The sequence below is a fragment of the Wolffia australiana genome, chromosome 1 (genome assembly GCF_029677425.1).
Source record: "Wolffia australiana isolate 7733 chromosome 1, ASM2967742v1".
In the NCBI taxonomy this organism is placed as follows: domain Eukaryota; kingdom Viridiplantae; phylum Streptophyta; class Magnoliopsida; order Alismatales; family Araceae; genus Wolffia; species Wolffia australiana.
Window position 1 is genome coordinate 18,442,501 of NC_135835.1, and position 17,611 is coordinate 18,460,111.

General features: G+C 38.1%; 1 protein-coding gene and 1 long non-coding RNA gene across 2 annotated transcripts; one reads left to right on the forward strand and one right to left on the reverse strand.

Moving 5' to 3' along the window:
- Positions 1–6,008: 6,008 nt before the first annotated feature.
- On the reverse strand, positions 6,009–7,747 carry LOC144709599 (uncharacterized). The gene is made up of 3 exons (XR_013583070.1): positions 7,607–7,747; positions 6,317–6,388; positions 6,009–6,252 (listed from the first exon to the last, which is right to left on the reverse strand). It is a non-coding gene; the product is annotated as an uncharacterized LOC144709599 (long non-coding RNA).
- Positions 7,571–10,095, forward strand: LOC144709590 (P-loop containing nucleoside triphosphate hydrolases superfamily protein). Its single transcript, XM_078583168.1, has 2 exons — positions 7,571–8,077; positions 9,323–10,095. The coding sequence occupies exons 1-2, from the start codon at positions 7,633–7,635 to the stop codon at positions 10,030–10,032; spliced, it is 1,155 nt and encodes a 384-aa protein (XP_078439294.1). The 5' UTR covers positions 7,571–7,632; the 3' UTR covers positions 10,033–10,095.
- The last annotated feature ends 7,516 nt before the right edge of the window (positions 10,096–17,611 follow it).

Here is a 17,611-nt window from a genome sequence, read left to right on the forward strand (position 1 = left end):
CACACGCAAATGGTCTTTTGGACGTTAGAAGATATACTTAAGTTTTGGGGGTTTTTATGAAAAATACCCACTTAGTATAAATAGGGGAAGGCCCCGAACGAAATTCACCCAGGCCAGAATTGTTCATGGGCCTTTCCCCTTCTTCTCCACTCTCCCCACACCCCCTCTCCACCCCTGATGTGATCGGGACGACGTAACGACGCCGACGGAGATCTAACGGGGCTCGTCTACGAGAAGGAGGAGATCCGACGTGCCGAGGATCGCGTGGATACGTCTAGAGGCTGCACACTTGAGCAGCTCGACTCGTCTCGCTCTGGGATCGAAGAAATCACGAATCGGATTCATGTAAAGGTACGCCGTTTTAATGGTTTTATTGATGTCGTTCGATTCGCAATTACGTTTTCCACTGCGCATCATTTTGTGTTGCTCATCCATCTCAAGGCCACCAGAACCCAAGAGTCACTCGTCCGGACCACCCCATCACCGTCACGTCACCATCACGGGCGATCCGTCACCGTCACAGGCCCTCTGATTCCTCATCATCACCATCACATCATCCGTCACGTGACCATCACGGTGACGCGTGACGTGACGGATGACGATTGCCGATCCCTACTCTCAATTTGAGTTAGAAGAAATATTAATGGATTATGGATCTATACTGAGGGGTAAATTGAGTCTTTAGTGAAACACAATGTGACTCATAATATTATGGTGTGATAAATTAAAAATAGCACAGATATAAAGCTACTTAATATGAAAATGATAATTAAATATTAATATAACTTATTCTCAATTTACAGTTATATTCTTATCGTTTGAACTTTTACTAGTGTTATTTTTATGTAAGGAGAAATTATTTTTATCTCACGCAAGAAACTAAAACCTATCATAAATTTTCTTAATTTAGATAATTTTTTCGTTCTACTAAGAAAAGTATTTTTTGAATGATTTTTTAACATTGCTTTCATGTCTCTTTTCCAAACTGAAAAATCTTATATGGTTTAAAATATATTTTGATTCAAATAGTACTTCATCGAGAAAAAGATCACAATTATAATTTATGTTCTTTAAATTAATGTATTATTATATCCAACATGTTCACACAATATGACCTTTACTCATATTGTAATACTAGTGTTATGTACAATACATTATACTATTCATACTACTAGTACTTTCTCCTTACTCACATTCATCAATGAACACACAATATTTTATTAAAGGGAAACTTTTGGTGACTTGAAAACTATTGGGTCCTATGGCCTTGGTCTAAATTTGGATTCCTGTAGTAAAAGACTGTGAACATAATCAAAATGACATCAACAAAATCATTGATCCAACTGCCAGGTCATATTAGTGATTTCATGGATCTTTAAGTGAGGGATGTTGAGCTTCTCAAGTGTGCAACCTCTATACGTATCCATACAATCCCAGGCACATCACATCTCCACCTTGATGATCATTCTTTCATGCCCCATCAACATCGTTACATTGTCTAGATTGCATTGAGAATGGGGAAAAGGGAGAAGAAGGGGAAGAGTCCGAAAAATTGCAGCCAGGGTAAATTTCATTAAAATAATTCTCCTATTTAGAATAAGTGGGTGTTTTATATAAAACTACCAAACTTTAAGTGTATCTTCAGACATCATAAAGACCATGTGTGCGTGACCCTCTAGCCTCATGAATTAGTCAAGTTAATGACTATAGTTATCTAATAACCTTTATTGGGTTTCCAAATTATTTAAATATTAACATAACATAGATTAATTAATGGCAAGTAAATTTTATTGGAAATTTATAAGTCGAGTATGAAATCCATGGGATGTTAATTTTACACCTCTTACTATTGAAGATACAAAGAGGTTTATATTGCCTCATCCATAGAAGCTATCTATCATTAATTACCATGTACACATTGTCTCTTGATAACATGCATTTTTAGTACCTTATATGATCAAATTTACATGTTTATCTGCATTAAATTACTCATATGTGCACGTGATCAATCGTAAACTGATTAAATCTATTTTTAGGACTTTCTGAATTTTCTGTATTTTTTGGGGTTTTTCTAACAATTTATTCAAAAAGAATATAATTTTTGAGACATAATATGATTTTTGTCATTTTTGACATTAAAATTGGAAAGATATTATTTTCTGAGTCAAAATATATATTTATATGTATTTTTTGGGCTTTTATTTAATTTAATATGACTTTTTATTTATTATTGGCTTTTTTTGGGTGCAGGGTGACGTGGCACGCTCACGTCCACTCATTTCAAACAAAGAAAAGAGAAGAAAAAAGAGGGTGACATGGTGCGCTGATACGGCGCCACGCCAGCCTCGAGAAAGAGGGATTTTTCATGCTTTTTATTTATCATTTTTGAGGTACACGTGGCACGGAATACGAAGGACGCCTGCACGAAATACAAAAAACACGGAATACCAAGTGCTTTGACTTCTTAACAAGCACATAAACCGAGGACGTTGACGAGGAGAGAGAAGAAAATCAAGGGTTAGGGTTGATCTACAACTCTGATTGAGCTGAAATTTTCAGCTGCTTCGTCTTCCCTTCCTATAAAACTCTGATCTATAAATAGAGGCCTGGCTCATTGTAAAATTCATCTTGACCTTGCTTCCTACTTTTTTGGGCTGATTGAAAGATATTGAGTTTTGAGTTCCATCAAGAGTGTTCTTTGTGTCCTAGGTGTGTGGGAAGAAGCATTGGAGAAGAGGGAGAGCTTATCGGCACTCGTAAATTGTGTGATCCTAGTGGAACATAAGGATCTAAGGTAAGTATCTTCAACTTACGTCATCTCTTTCTCGACGCCATAGTTAACATAATTAGGGTTTATCATCCTACTTTCACTATCATTTTACTCTCTTTTCTTGTTTCTCCATCCTCGCCACCATACCACTCCACATCCGATCACTATCATCGTTCATACCAACATCCATCATTATGTCCGTCACATGCACTTACTCTTTAATCTAAGTTAAATTAACTTATTTCTTACGTATTTTAATCAATATCACTAGCTCACGTCCTTGAATCTTGTTTTCATCAGTCCTCTCGTTGATCTTCACTAGTATAAGAAAGTAATTCTTTAATCATTGTTCCCTTTGGAGACGATCCGTACACATCACTGACCAAGTATTTTTAAGTACGGTTAAATATATTTTTATTGAATAATCTCAATCACCAACGACAAATTTTTACCCTAAAATTGAGATTATCATCTCTCATCTACTTGAACCTCGCAGGAAAACTTAGTGTATGTATAGAGTCTAATTGGTCATCAAAAATTAGTTTTGATGCGTTCACATCATCTTACTTGAGCTGTCTCCTCATACCCACGGTGGACAATCTCAACTTGACAACTCAATCATCTTTGTGAACATCTTGATGCACCCAAACTACGAGTATTTAGAATTCCACAATTAAGAACTCATAGTTCATTGTCAAAGAACAACCATTCATTAACAAGATGTCTTTCATGTCTCAAGTCTAAGGAACATTTACACAATCATGACATGAATCAACTTAATTGAAAGTTTGGTGTAATACCATTCAAGGATTCTTACTGATTAATTTAGTGATTTCTTTCCCTAAAGGGCACCTGTGGTCTATCCTTAGTGTCTCCATACTAATGACTATTAGAATGGACATAATCATCATATGAGTGAGACTAGACAATGTTATTCTATTCAGATACTATGATCTCCTTCTTAGTGTCATTCAAAAATGAATATTTGGAACATATGCTTGAAGACTAGTGGTCTTTGTATCATGATCTCATAATAATTGTCTAAATATTATCATGTATTCATGGTCATCATTATAAGCATCACATGTGCACTTTAATGAATATATTATATTAATGAACAATACGAGAGATGTAGAATTTGTAATTGGCTTGTTGACCACATATTTTTCCATCAGAAACTAATATTAAATAGAACACACAATTTATCAGGTAGTTCATGTTCCATCAATGATCAAATTATATAAATTAGGATACGATCGTTTAAGGGAAAATTATCCTGAAAATTTTAATTTTTGCTCAATGATGACTATCGAGAGTAGCTTTTGAACAGTAGTCAAATACATTTTTTGATGGAGTGATATGCTCATTAAATATAGGAACATATTTATCACCAGAACTTGAAGTTTAAATGGATACCATCTAAGTTACTAACTTTAATGTAATTTAATATTTTTATAACAAGTTTTATACATAAACCAATTTTGATATGTTTTCATGAACACTTCTTTTCTAAGTAAATATCATGTTGACTTGTTCCTCATACCTTCCCAATTTGCGTCTTGCATCCCATGTATTCTTCTAAGAAGTGCCCTTGGAAACATTAATATCATCAAATGAAACCCTTAACTAGTCTGATAGAGGAACTTGGGAAGACTTGGCCACTCCCAGGATGAAAATATACTATAAATGATGAAATACCAATTTTACTATCTGAAAGGTTTTACTACCCATCATAGTATAACATTGTATTACCTCTTCAAATATACTAGTTATACATAAGACTCAAATTCAAGGGTTTCAGTGTTATGTGGAAATGATTAATGTCAACCTAATCACATTGTATAGCTTAAATATATCCAATTCTAAAGCGACCATATCACATTGTACAGCTCAAATCTATAAAACTCTGAAGCGACCATATCACACTATAAAACCATGGACCAAATTGTATTTTTTTCTTGAAAAGTAAATCAAACTTCATTGTTTCATATTTCACATAAAGTAAAGCACTCGTGCAAAGCCCCCCAATCTATAGGCTTCCCATTATGATAACCATGCAGCCAACCCTACCTCAGTAATGTGGCTGCCATGTAGAGGCTTGCAATGTGCTTGGACATCTTTGGCAATGTTCCGCATGGCGTATAGGTGTCATTGTGGCACACTTTTAGTGATGCCTTTCATGGTTGGGATTCCTGACTACCAGTCCTCAAGGAGCAGCGGCTCTGGGTGAGCTCACAATGGCAGGGTCGTCCAACATTATGTGGCATGTGGTGTTGCTACTGACTGCGGTCATGTTCCAGCGCTGCACAATACTCATGCAGTGACACCCATCTTGGTCCTAGGTGACAACTTACATAGAGTTGATGCCAGCCTTGTGTGAAACAAATGCGGACTAGGGGTGATGCCAACGCAAGTAGGGAGACCTGGTGCTATGTACCATAGCCTCCTGGTGTTCCACATTAGGTGACAGGTCCAGAGTTGTGCTAGCCCATCCAATATCCAATATCAGACAACCGAGATCCGATATCTGGATAGAATCGGGGCTGCTTCAGATACCAAATATCGGATATCATACAGATATCAGATATCCATCCAACACTGGATGTCAGGACAGATATCATAGTCCTCTAGATGTGGTGGATGTCGGTACTGGATGTAGAATCCACTATGTGGATGTCTGATATTAAAAAATGAGCACATATTGTCCCATATGGAATTTTTTAAACTGATTGTATAAATACCTCTGAACAGTTTTGAGTATAAAAAACACGTGCTCTACTCTTGGTGACTACTATATATATGATGGGCCCATATTGGGCTCCACGATTTGTACAATTAGGCCCATTTGGTACTAGGATAAACTAAGTACAAAATATTAAGTGAAATGCTAATTGGAAACCTTTAAGAAAATTAATAAATGCTCAAATATACTCTGTATAAAGCTCCCAATAGCTTAGATTCACATTATACATTATTTAGAATATATTTCTATTCAGTTATCGAATATTGAAATAACCGATATATTTCTATTCAGATATTGTCATTCAACCCTTGAGACGAAGACGGATGCCGATATTGGGACAAAACAGTTCGAGATGTCAGTATTGTAGTAACTGATATCCAGTACCGTCATCTGGTATCTGGATATCAGAGAAGCCCATTTCTGAGATCCAGTTCAGCATTCGTCCCAATATCATCATCCGATATCTGGGTGTGGGGCGGGTGAACACTAGTCCAATTGGGCCAGAGGAGCACATATTGTATTGAAAACCTGTAAGTTGGCAGTGAGCCATGGTTGGATTGCAGAAACACGAGGGAGTTTATACTGCAGCTGCCGGGCCGCGGAAGGCTATCCAGCAGGACGAGGTGTGGTGCCTTCTCTCCAAATGCGCTGTGAAATTGTAAATTTGGCCTTCGCCAGTTTAACCGCCTGGCGCCTGCCAACTGGGGTCCGTGGTCTTCTTGTAAATGTTTACCTACAGCTGACTCACACTCGATTTTAATAACAACTATGAAATGGAACGCCAGATCCCCAATTTCTGATACCTCCCAAGAGCATAGTCGATCCAATTGCCACTGCACACGTCATATGTCACATGCATCGTCTCTATTTATGTACTGCAGGCCTCGCCAGCGAAAAAATAATTCCCACGTCAGAATTAAAAAAATACCTACCCTAGACGGTCTCCACCCTGATGACTCTGGCCTAGAGAGATAGATAGATAGCGATAGAGAGAGGAAGATAGATAGATAGCGATAGAGAGAGGAAGATAGATAGATAGCGACAGAGATAGATAGATAGATAGATAGATGGAGAACGATCGAGAGATAGATAGATGGAGAACGGTCGAGAGAGATAGATAGTAGATAGAAACGAACGTTAGAGAGAGAAATATAGATAGATAGCGATAGAGAGAGAGATAGTTAGATTGCTAGATAGAGAACGATAGAGATAGATAGATAGAGAACGATAGAGATAGATAGATAGAGAACGATAGAGAGAGATAGATAGATGGGTAGCGATAGAGAGAGACAGATAAATGGTTAGATAGATAGATAGATAGATAGAAAGCGATATAGAGAGACAGATAAATTATAGATAGATAGCAACATAGAGATAAAGAGATAGATAGATAGCAATAGAGAGAGATAGAGAGATAGAGAGAGAGATAGAGAGAGAGATAGATAGAGAGAGAGACAGGGAGAGAGAAAGAGAGATAGATAGAGAGAGACAGAGAGAGAGAAAGAGAGATAGATAGATAGACAGATATAGATAGAGATAGAGACAGAGAGAGAGAAAAAGAGAGATAGATAGAGAGAGAAAGAGAGATAGATAGAGAGAGAGAAAGAGAGATAGATAGAGAGAGAGAGAAAGAGAGATAGATAGAGAGAGAGAAAGAGAGAGAGAGAGAGAGAGAGAGAGAGAGAGAGAGAGAGAGAGAGAGAAAGAGAGATAGATAGAGAGAGAGAGAAAGAGAGATAGATAGAGAGAGAGAAAGAGAGATAGATAGAGAGAGAGAAAGAGAGATAGATAGAGAGAGAGAAAGAGAGATAGATAGAGAGAGAGAGAAAGAGAGATAGATAGAGAGAGAGAAAGAGCGATAGATAGAGAGAGAGAGAAAGAGAGATAGATAGAGAGAGAGAAAGAGCGATAGATAGAGAGAGAGAAAGAGAGATAGATAGAGAGAGAGAGAGAAAGAGAGATAGATAGAGAGAGAAAGATAGAGAGAGAGAGAGACAGAGAGAGAGAAAGAGACAGAGAGAGGACTTGGCGTCTACTCTCGGGAAGGAAAAAGAAGAGGAATTAGATAAAGAACGATGAAAAAAGAGAGAGACTTCATCTCTTCTCCCCAGGAATCGAGATGGGGAGCGTCGGCATGGACGGAGAAGGCAACGAGGTGAGCGAGGACGACTCGCCAGGCGGGCTGCCGCCAGCCTTCTGCTATAGATGGTGGCGCTCGCTGCCGGAGTTTGACGTCGGCGGGCGAGCCGGTGGCTCTCTCTTCCCCACCACGGCGGCGGAAGTCTCCTCTCTCAGCCCACGCCTCCGAGTAGTGAAAGAGATGGAGCGCCTGGCCATGGCGGCCCACGACTCCCTCGACGACCTCCGCCACAAGCTTCTCTCTTATCGCGTCGGCGATCTGTGGGTTCCAGCCGGTGGAGTCCACCGCGATTCTCTTGATCTCCCTCCCGTCATCACCATCCTTCTCGCTGGCCCCGCCGCTGCCGGGAAGAGCTCTCTCGTCAATCTCATGTACTCCGTCCTTGGTCGCTCCGGGCTCATCCCCTTCGTTCGCACCTCCTCAGGCAAGCCCCCCGCCCTTCCCGATCTTGCACTCGCTTTCCTGATCCCAATTGAGATAAAGATAGAGATGGAGATAGAGATACCCAGATAGATATACAGATAGAGATATATAGATAGATCTATATAGAATAGATAGATCTATAGAGTAGATGGATATATCTGTAAAGTCAGATATATAGATAGAGATAGACAGATAGATCTCTAGAGATAGATAGATAGAGATAGATGCAGAGAGAGATTGATAGATAGATGGATAGATCTCTAGAGATAGATAGATAGAGATAGATGGAGAGAGATTGATAGATTGATAGAGAGAGAGAGATGCAGAGAGCCACAGACAGAGATTTAGAGAGGGAGATACAGAAAGAGAGACAGAGAGAGATACAGAAAGATAGACAGAGGGAGATACAGAAAGAGAGACAGAAAGAGAGACAGAGAGAGATACAGAAAGAGAGACAGAGAGAGATACAGAAAGAGAGACAGAAAGAGAGACAGAGAGAGATACAGAAAGAGAGACAGAGAGAGATATAGAAAGAGAGACAGAAAGAGAGACAGAGAGAGATACAGAAAGAGAGACAGAGAGAGATACAGAAAGAGAGACGGAGAGAGAGATACAGAGAGAGAGACAGAGAGAGAGATGCAGTAAGAGAGAAAGATATTTAGATACAAAGAGAGAGAAAGAGAGAGAAGAAGGGATAGAGAAGTGTCCTTTACTGTCGACAACTTAAAAGAGAGAGATAGGGATAGAGATGTGTCGGAAAAATCAATATGGTTCGGTAAAATCATCGAAATAAATTTAAAGATAGAGATCGACATAAGATAGAGAAAGAGATAGAGATAGAGATAGAGATAGAGATAGAGATAGAGATAGAGGTGCCTATGAGCGTCGGCAACTCAGAATCTCTTATAGTTTGGTGCCTATGTTACCATTGTTGACGATAACTCCAAAGTATCTTCTATATTGATGTAATCTCAGAGAATATCCAATTACTATATCCTCCATATCTAAAATTTCTCTTCTTGGTTGTTATAGCAGACGCAGATAATATGATCGAGATTGATTATAAAAATAGAGACATCCGTGTATTATTGTTCGAACCGATAGCTCAAAAATCTCTTCTGCTTCGCAACATCAATTATGGATATTGAGAAGGAGATAGAGAAGTTTTGGATAGAAATAGGCAACTAACGAGAGATGTACCGGTGAAAAAAAACTAAAAAATCTATCTTTTTTGGCATAATCTCAGAGAAGACGAGGGGGACAAGCTGCTTGGAAGAGCACAACGTGCTCAGATCAACGAGGAACGGGTTCTGCGTGTACGATTCTGGGGGGTTGGATCAAGATCAAACGGCGGAGCTGAGCCGTTGGATAGACGACGGCGTGCGCCACCTCCAGCCCTGCGGCGGCGCCGCCGTTGACACGCAACTCCGGGTCTCGCCACCGCCGCCGAGATTCACAAAGCGAAAGGTCAACGCTGTCATGGTGGTAGCCGACATGGCAGAAGTCTTCCGAGCCCAGAAGAGCGGAGACTCGTCGCCGCTCGAGGCCGTCAAGGCGGTGTTCGGCGGCGCGGCGGCGGCGGAGCACCAGAGCCCGATCGTGGCGTTGACTCACGGCGATCTGCTGGCGGCGGAGGACCGGATCCAGGCGAGAATGATGATATGTAAGGCTCTGGGCGTGTCGGAGTCGACGGGGGCGTACGATATCGCTTGTTTGAACGAGTATGGGTTGCTGGTGGAGGAGTTCGACGCCGTGACGGCGTATGCTTTGGCCGAGGCGGTTTATAGGGCGCTGCTTGCCGCCGACCGCAGCCACAGGCCCAAGCCCAGGCCAGCGGAGTGGCTGCTGCACGCTGTCACCTGGTTCATGTGGCTTCTGTCTGCCGTCTTCGCCTTCATCTCCGACTGCTTTTCCTCCCTCGCAGGCCGACACCGCGGCAAGCTCAAGATCGGCTGACCCCCCTCTATCTCTATCTCTATCTCAGTCTCTTTTTAGCTCAATTTCAATATTTTTTATCTCTATCTCAATCTCTTTTTATCTCTATCTCGATCTCTTTTGATCTCTATCTCGATCTCTTTTTATCTATATCTGTATCTCTATGACAATCTCAATCTCTTTTATCTCTATCTCGATCTCTATCTTAATCTCTTTTTAGCTCTCTATCTATCTCTTTTTATCTCTATCTCAATCTCTTTTTAGCTCTGTATCAATCTCTTTTTATCTCTGTATCAATCTCTTTTTATCTCTATCTCGATCTCAATCTCATTCTCAATCTCTTTTTATCTCAATATCAATCTCTTTTTATATCTATGTAAATCTCTATCCCTATCTCTATCTCCATCTCTACGTCCATATCTGCCTCTGTCTGTATGTCAATCTACATTTCTATGTCCATATCTGCCACTGTCTGTATCCCTATCTCCATCTCTATGTCCATATCTGCATCTGTTGGTATCTCTCTCTATCTCTATCTCTATCTCTATCTCTATCTCTATCTCTATCTCTATCTCTATCTCTATCTCTATCTCTATCTCTATCTCTATCTCTATCTCTATCTCTATCTCTATCTCTATCTCTATCTCTATCTCTATCTCTATCTCTATCTCTATCTCTATCTCTATCTCTATCTCTATATGTATCTCCATCTCTATATGTCTATCTCTCCTTATACCTATATCTTTTTTTTTCAATCTTTTCTATTCAAAAGCAGCAGCAGCAGTTAAAAGCATTAGCTATTCATGAAGAGAAGTAACTGTTCTAGCAATTCTATAAGTTACCTCTTCCATGACATTACAATTTCTTTGAAAAGTTTCATCCTTAAGGTAATTTGAAAAGTAGTATCGATGCAATATAAATGTGCATGTTATGTGATTGATGAATGAAGTGTAGTTCTTCCCTTTATCCAATCTCTATAATTGTGATGTCTCTTTTTTTTGGTGTGGAAAACATGTCTCTTTTATTTTTAGGGTTAATAGCATGGTACGTCCCAAAATTTTTCAAAAATCTGAGATATATCCCAAACTTTTTTTTTGGCACGGTACATCCCAAACTCTCTAAGCGGACGCCGACATATCCCGGTTATGACGTGGAATCTACCGTGGCTGCCAGGTGGATTTCCGGCGGAATCCACCTGGGCGGAATCCACCTGGCAGCCACGGTGGATTCCACGTCATAACCGGGATAGAGAGAGAGAAAGACGCTCTATTAACCCGATTGAATTGAATCGCCCGGGAGAGAGAGTAGGCACAGAACCGAGACATAGACAGAGAGAGCGGGGAAGTGGAGAGAGAGAAGGAGAGTGAGAGGGGGGAGAGAGAAAGGGCGTCGGATTGGTGTTGTTTGTGGTGAAATCCTTGGCGGTTTCTTCTTCGCTGCGGGAGTTCCGCGATCTAGGGTTCGTTATGGTCGTCAAGGGCTTCCTTTTGGATCTTGTTTATCAGAGAGGCTTGCTCGTCTGGGGCATCTGATTATGTCGTAGTGGACTTGGTTAGATCTAAATTTCTCTTTTTCTCTCCCCCACTCTCTTTCTCTTTGTCCCTCTAAATCTTCTTATTTTACCCTAGGTGAGCAAGCCTCTCTGATAAACAAGACCCAAAAGGAAGCCCCTGACGACCATAACGAACCCTAGATCGCGGAACTCCCGCAGCGAAGAAGAAACCGCCAAGGATTTCACCACAAACAGCACCAATCCGACGCCCTTTCTCTCTCTCCCCCCCCTCTCACTCTCCTTCTCTCTCTCCACTTCCCCTCTCTCTCTGTCTATGTCTCGGTTCTGTGCCTCCTCTCTCTCCCGGGCGATTCAATTCGGTCGGGTTAATAGAACGTCTTTCTCTCTCTATCCCGGTTATGACGTAGAATCCACCGTGGCTGCCAGGTGGATTCCGCCGGAAATCCACCTGGCAGCCATGGTGGATTCCACGTCATAACTGGGATATGTCGGCGTCCGTTTAGAGAGTTTGGGATGTACCGTGCCAAAAAAAGTTCGGGATATATCTCAGATTTTTGAAAAATTTTGGGACGTACCGTGGTATTAACCCTAAAAATAAAAGAAGAGAGCCTTGTTTTCCAACATACCTATCATACCTCTATCTCTATCTTCTTCTGTTGGTGTATCACATCACGTTGTTATCAATACAAAGCTAGTGATTAATAATAATTATATGTAATTAAATTACCTTAATCTGTGATTTGTTAGCACTGGGTGATGGGGGACTGTGGCAAGCATGTGCATTGTGCATGGAGTGAGGGGACCAGAGTGATTTAACTGTCGCGGGTGACGGCGGAGATGGCAGCATATATACATCGACAAGTGGCAAAGTGAGGTGAGTGATGTGGTCTTGCCATTCCTGATAGCACCAGATAAATAGGGGCTTGCACTCCAGCGAATGACGGAGTTGATAAAGGTGTGCAGAAAGGTGAAAGCCCAAGGTATCCTCTAGAACAAGAACCTCCAAAAAAGGAATAAGAAATGAGTCTGAAAAATAGAGAATATCACACTAACCTTGATTTCAACTACCCAACAGGCTCTGGTGTTTTTCTTCATGAATGTGGATCAAAACATCAATCCTGTAATCCTTCGCATTTGAATTTCAAGAATGGACCCAAATGAGCTTTTGGATGACCAAATTACTCTATTAATTTTGGTTTGGAACACTATCCAAGGGTGACTAATTAATTTAGAGGGGGGAGGGTCTATTTATAGGTCTGAGACCATGGATGGATAGAGGAGGGTGAAGAGAGCTACTTTGAAATGTCTGCCCAAAACTTTTGGATCATCAGATATTATGTTTTGGAGTCGAAAATTCTGGACTGGTGATTATTTCTCTTGCCTCACCAATTCAGGCCAAAGATCGTGATAAACACAACAAATATTGGGTTAATTCTATGCACTTTACATGTTTTGTGCATTAAAATACTTATATATTCATGTTATAAGGCTTAAAATTATCAGATCTACTTTTAGAGTGATATTCTGATTCAATGGATTTTTTGCCATCTTGTGCAACTTTCTAGCATCATATTCTTTAAGAACCTATTTATTTAGTTGGAATATATTTTATGAATTTTGGGACACTATATTCAGGAAGATAAAAATTTTCTAAGTCAGCATAAATATTCTATATTTTTATGACTTATACATGATTTAAATGGAATTTATTTAATATTTCCTGTCTTAAATTGGTGCCTCGCCGCATGTCACCATCCAATTTGATCAAATGGTGACCAATCATGAGTTTTGGAAATATTAGTGCAGCGAATCACTGTGAAAGGTGAGATTGTGACATCAGAAATCCTGATGCCATAATGGACAATCATTGACTTACGCCTTATTTTTTATTTGCAGGGAGGACAAATGAAAAAAAGAAGGGATTAAAATAAAAATAAATTCATGTGAAGATAGCGAGAAAATAAGTATTTAGATGTGTTTTTTCTGAATTTGAAAAGTCAAAAAGGCGGCTTGGAGATGTGGCCACATATGATTCACCAAAAAAGGGAAAAAGCGAAGATATGGGATTGCAGTCCACGTTGGGATTTTTATCCTTTCTGATGAGAATGACACATGCCAGTGTGTCATTTAAAAAAAAGAAAAAAGTATATTTGTATTCTTCTTTTGTTTAGTGGCACTCTCGGAACTGCGGCTCATGGAAGACGAGAACATTACAACTATGATTAAAAGAATAATTTATCAGGATTCTAAAATGTTTAATGAAAATTGATGAAGCGACGGTGCTGATGAAGAGAGAGAAAGAATAATAGAAAAAACGTCCAGTATTTATCCAACTTCAGAGCTTGATATCTGGCAATCCAGAAGGCCAATTGAGCTAAATTTTTTAGGGTTGCTTTGTCTTTATCTCCTCTTTCCATAAATGAAGAGGGGATATATGTAAAAATTATCCTTAAACTCTCTTTCTACATGTGTGGGCTGATTGAAAGAGAGTAAGTTTCTGAGTTTCATCAAGCTCATCCTTGGTGCCTTACGATTTTGTGAAGACATTACGGAGAAATAGGGGAGCTTAACATCACTCGCAAATCGGCATTATCATGATAGTTTAATAATTTAAGGTAACAATCCTCACCTTACATTGGTTGCTCTCATCGTCAACGATTGTGTCCATCCATCTCATCATCCCATTATACCATCACATCACATCTTTATACATATTAAGCAAATCTTAGGTGTTTCACAACACCATCTTTTTTATCACAGATTCTTCTTTGTTATCACATTTTTCCTATATACCTACTTTATTATCTCATTCTTTATTATCCTCACTCTTTATCACTCTCACTTGTTCTTTTAATATCCTTATTATCACGTTATACTAAAATCATCGTAATCTTGTTGATCAATTTCTCTCCTTATTGTTTTCTGATCTCTCAACCCCATATTTTATATGTATCTCCTTTCATCTCATTACTCACTATTTAAAGAATATAAAAGTCTTAAATACCGTTCCATGAGGACACAATCTGTACTTATCACAAACTAAATTTATTTAACTGAGTGCATATTTATATCTTATTTATTAAACTCAAATCATCAACAGTGAATTAAAACCCTAATTTTGAGTTTATCAGATCGTTAGTGTGGTGAGAGAGTCCTCAGATTTCCCAAAAATTCTTCATTGAAATAAAAATTTTAAAATAAGATTCAATCATGTACTGACACATCCCTCAATTTTTCCGTGAAGGGCCAATCATTTATATAAAAATATTTTCTATTTAATTATGCATTGACACCTGTCCTCGAATTCAGTGAAAAGGTGAAAATTGTTGGCATAAAAATCCGTGATCAGCCATGCATCCAATCATTTTCTTCCTTATGGACCTGAAAATATAAAAACTGAAAGGGAAGTTTGATGTATTTAATGCCTTTAACCATGTTCAAGTTGCATTATGCCCCAAACATTCACATGTAAACTATGTTAGGTTAATATATTGTGAATTAAAGCAGCAATATTTGTCCTTTTGATGCCTGTTTGTATGTAAGATTTCATTTATTGTTATTCGCTTCCCCTCTTATTTTACATTAGCTGCACATTTTTTATGTAAAAAAATGTATGATAAAGGCTCTTCAAGGGGGAGATCATAATCCTTGACTGCAGCAGTGATTGGCCACAATCCACACAAATTGGATTGTGGCAACTGGTAGAGCAGATTGAATTCAAGTAAAATGCAATTTAAGACTAGAATAATATTTTTACAAATCCAAATATATGCATCCAAAAAACTATATATTAAATTAGTTATGAATTTAATGTTAGAATATCTGTAAAAGTATCATAAGACTGAAATATTAAAATATCATTATAGAAAAATAATTTAGTTTAATAAGCTTATATGAAATTCATTGATGATCATAATATTAAAAAATGTAGAACATATGAAGTTACGATTAAATTATCAAGTTATTTGTAATTATCAAAGGACATATATATTTCATTCATTGAGGATGACATTTTATTCTAATGTAATATTTTAAATTATGGAATAACTAAGGTTACTTGAAATAAAATATTTTTTATTGTTTTCTCACATCAAGAAATCTAAATACTTATATTTTGCTTGTAGGTGGGTTCTTATTATAAAGGAGTTCAACTTGGCAGCAATGACAAACGTTTCAAAGTGGACCTTAGATGGTCTAACAAAATAGGCTTCAATCTGATCTGCCTTAATTGGTTTGGTCTAGGCTAGAACATGAAACATAACTTATCTGTTCAGCTCAGCCAATTAACAAATGACTCGTAACCCATGTATAAACATAATAAAAAACTAAATCAATGGCTAAGATTGATCCATTAATTTAATAATATGTGAATCATTATAAATCTTATAATTACTTGGTATTGTATCATGGATAATCATAGGATTTCGTTATTATGAGTCACATTCCTCTTTTGTACCCCCTCTTCTTATTTAATAGATCTTCATATCTTCTTCTTCATCTCTATGATATTTTACACTTATATGATGTTTATTCAATATGAAGATAATTTTAGGATAAAAGGTGTTATGTTAAATTTTTTATAATTAAGATTTTTTTCAATCCAAATAACATTTACACAATTACTTTGAATTTATAATTTTATTTAATATAAATTTTACAATGATGGTGTCCCTCCGATTAGGAGAGGGTGTATTAGTGTATTTATTGTTAAGTTAATGACTTTTATATGCTTTGGATTTTTATTTCAGCGTATGCTTCTTTCTCTTTGGGATGGAGTTTTTTCAACTGGTTGAAGACATGAACATGAGGAGTTTCCAACATGAGCAGTTTCCTCCTAGAATCCAAATCATTAGCAAAAATGGTGCGTAACTGATCAGTTTGCATATTTTCTCTGTGACACACATTCCCTCGTTCTTAAAATTTCACTCATTGAAGATACGCCATGGTCCTTGATGTGTCCCAACCTAATGGGTTCACTTTATAAGCCCTTCACTCAACACATAGTCTCCCATTTTGTCTGATTGTCATCTTTGAATGTCTTACATCATTGATGATGGATATTATGTGGCCATCAAGCTAATCACATAACCATTATTGATGATGGATACTAAAGACCCTGAATGAATGTACTACATTAGTGAATTATGATGTGATTGTAATCCATATGATCGCCAGCCTTTAAACGTATATTCTAAATATTCTTATTCAGTTGATACTCGAAATTGACATCAAACTATATGAAAAAATAACTCTATATGATCCTATTTATATGATGGTTTTAGTTTATCATACATAATAGAAACGTACTCTCAGGACTAATGGTAGGTGCTCTTTAGGTAAATAGTTCACTAAATTTATCTATATGAATGCCTAAATGATATTATACCTTAAAATCAGTCGGCTGAATTCATATCATGGTCGTATAAGTGGACCTTAGACCTGTGATCACACTTACATCTTATGGATGTATGGCTATGATTAAACAATGACTTATGAGCCCCTGATCCTTAGATTTAAATCAGTCGTAGCTCAAATATAACAAGAAATACACTAAGGTGATTGAATGGTCAAGATGAGATCTTCCACCCTATGTATAAGAGGAGATTGACTCAAGTAATTGAGATGTATTAAAATTTTGGCCAAGGTAGTGGAGATACTGGATAAGACATTCCTCAATGATCCCCATTACATGGAGGAAGCATTATACTAATATGGTAATCGATGATAGTAAATGTTCCATGAGAGAGTACATCTAGTACTATGTATCTTATATAGCGCAAGGTATAGCTTGGACCCCACGAGCTGGAAATTTAGTCTATTGATTGTGCTAATAATATACTTGATTAATTCATCTATATGCCAATATAGTTAATTAATAAGGTTGGAAAATAAAACTTATGAGGTCACATACACAAGATCTATGGACATTGGTGGATACACTTAAATTATAAGGGCTTTTGTGAAAAGTTCTAAATTAAGTTTAAATAGAGGGGACACTCCTTTCAGGCGTCCATTCTAGACAGATATGGGCAACACCTCTTGTCTTCTACATTTCTTAGATTTATTCCCCTTATACTGAGACAGGAT

Coding starts and splice junctions, on each gene's coding strand:
- LOC144709590 (XM_078583168.1), top strand. CDS start 7,633: ATGGGGAGCGTCGGCATGGACGGAGAAGGCAACGAGGTGAGCGAGGAC. Junction 8,078..9,322: donor CTTCGTTCGCACCTCCTCAG/GCAAGCCCCCCG, acceptor GCATAATCTCAG/AGAAGACGAGGGGGACAAGC.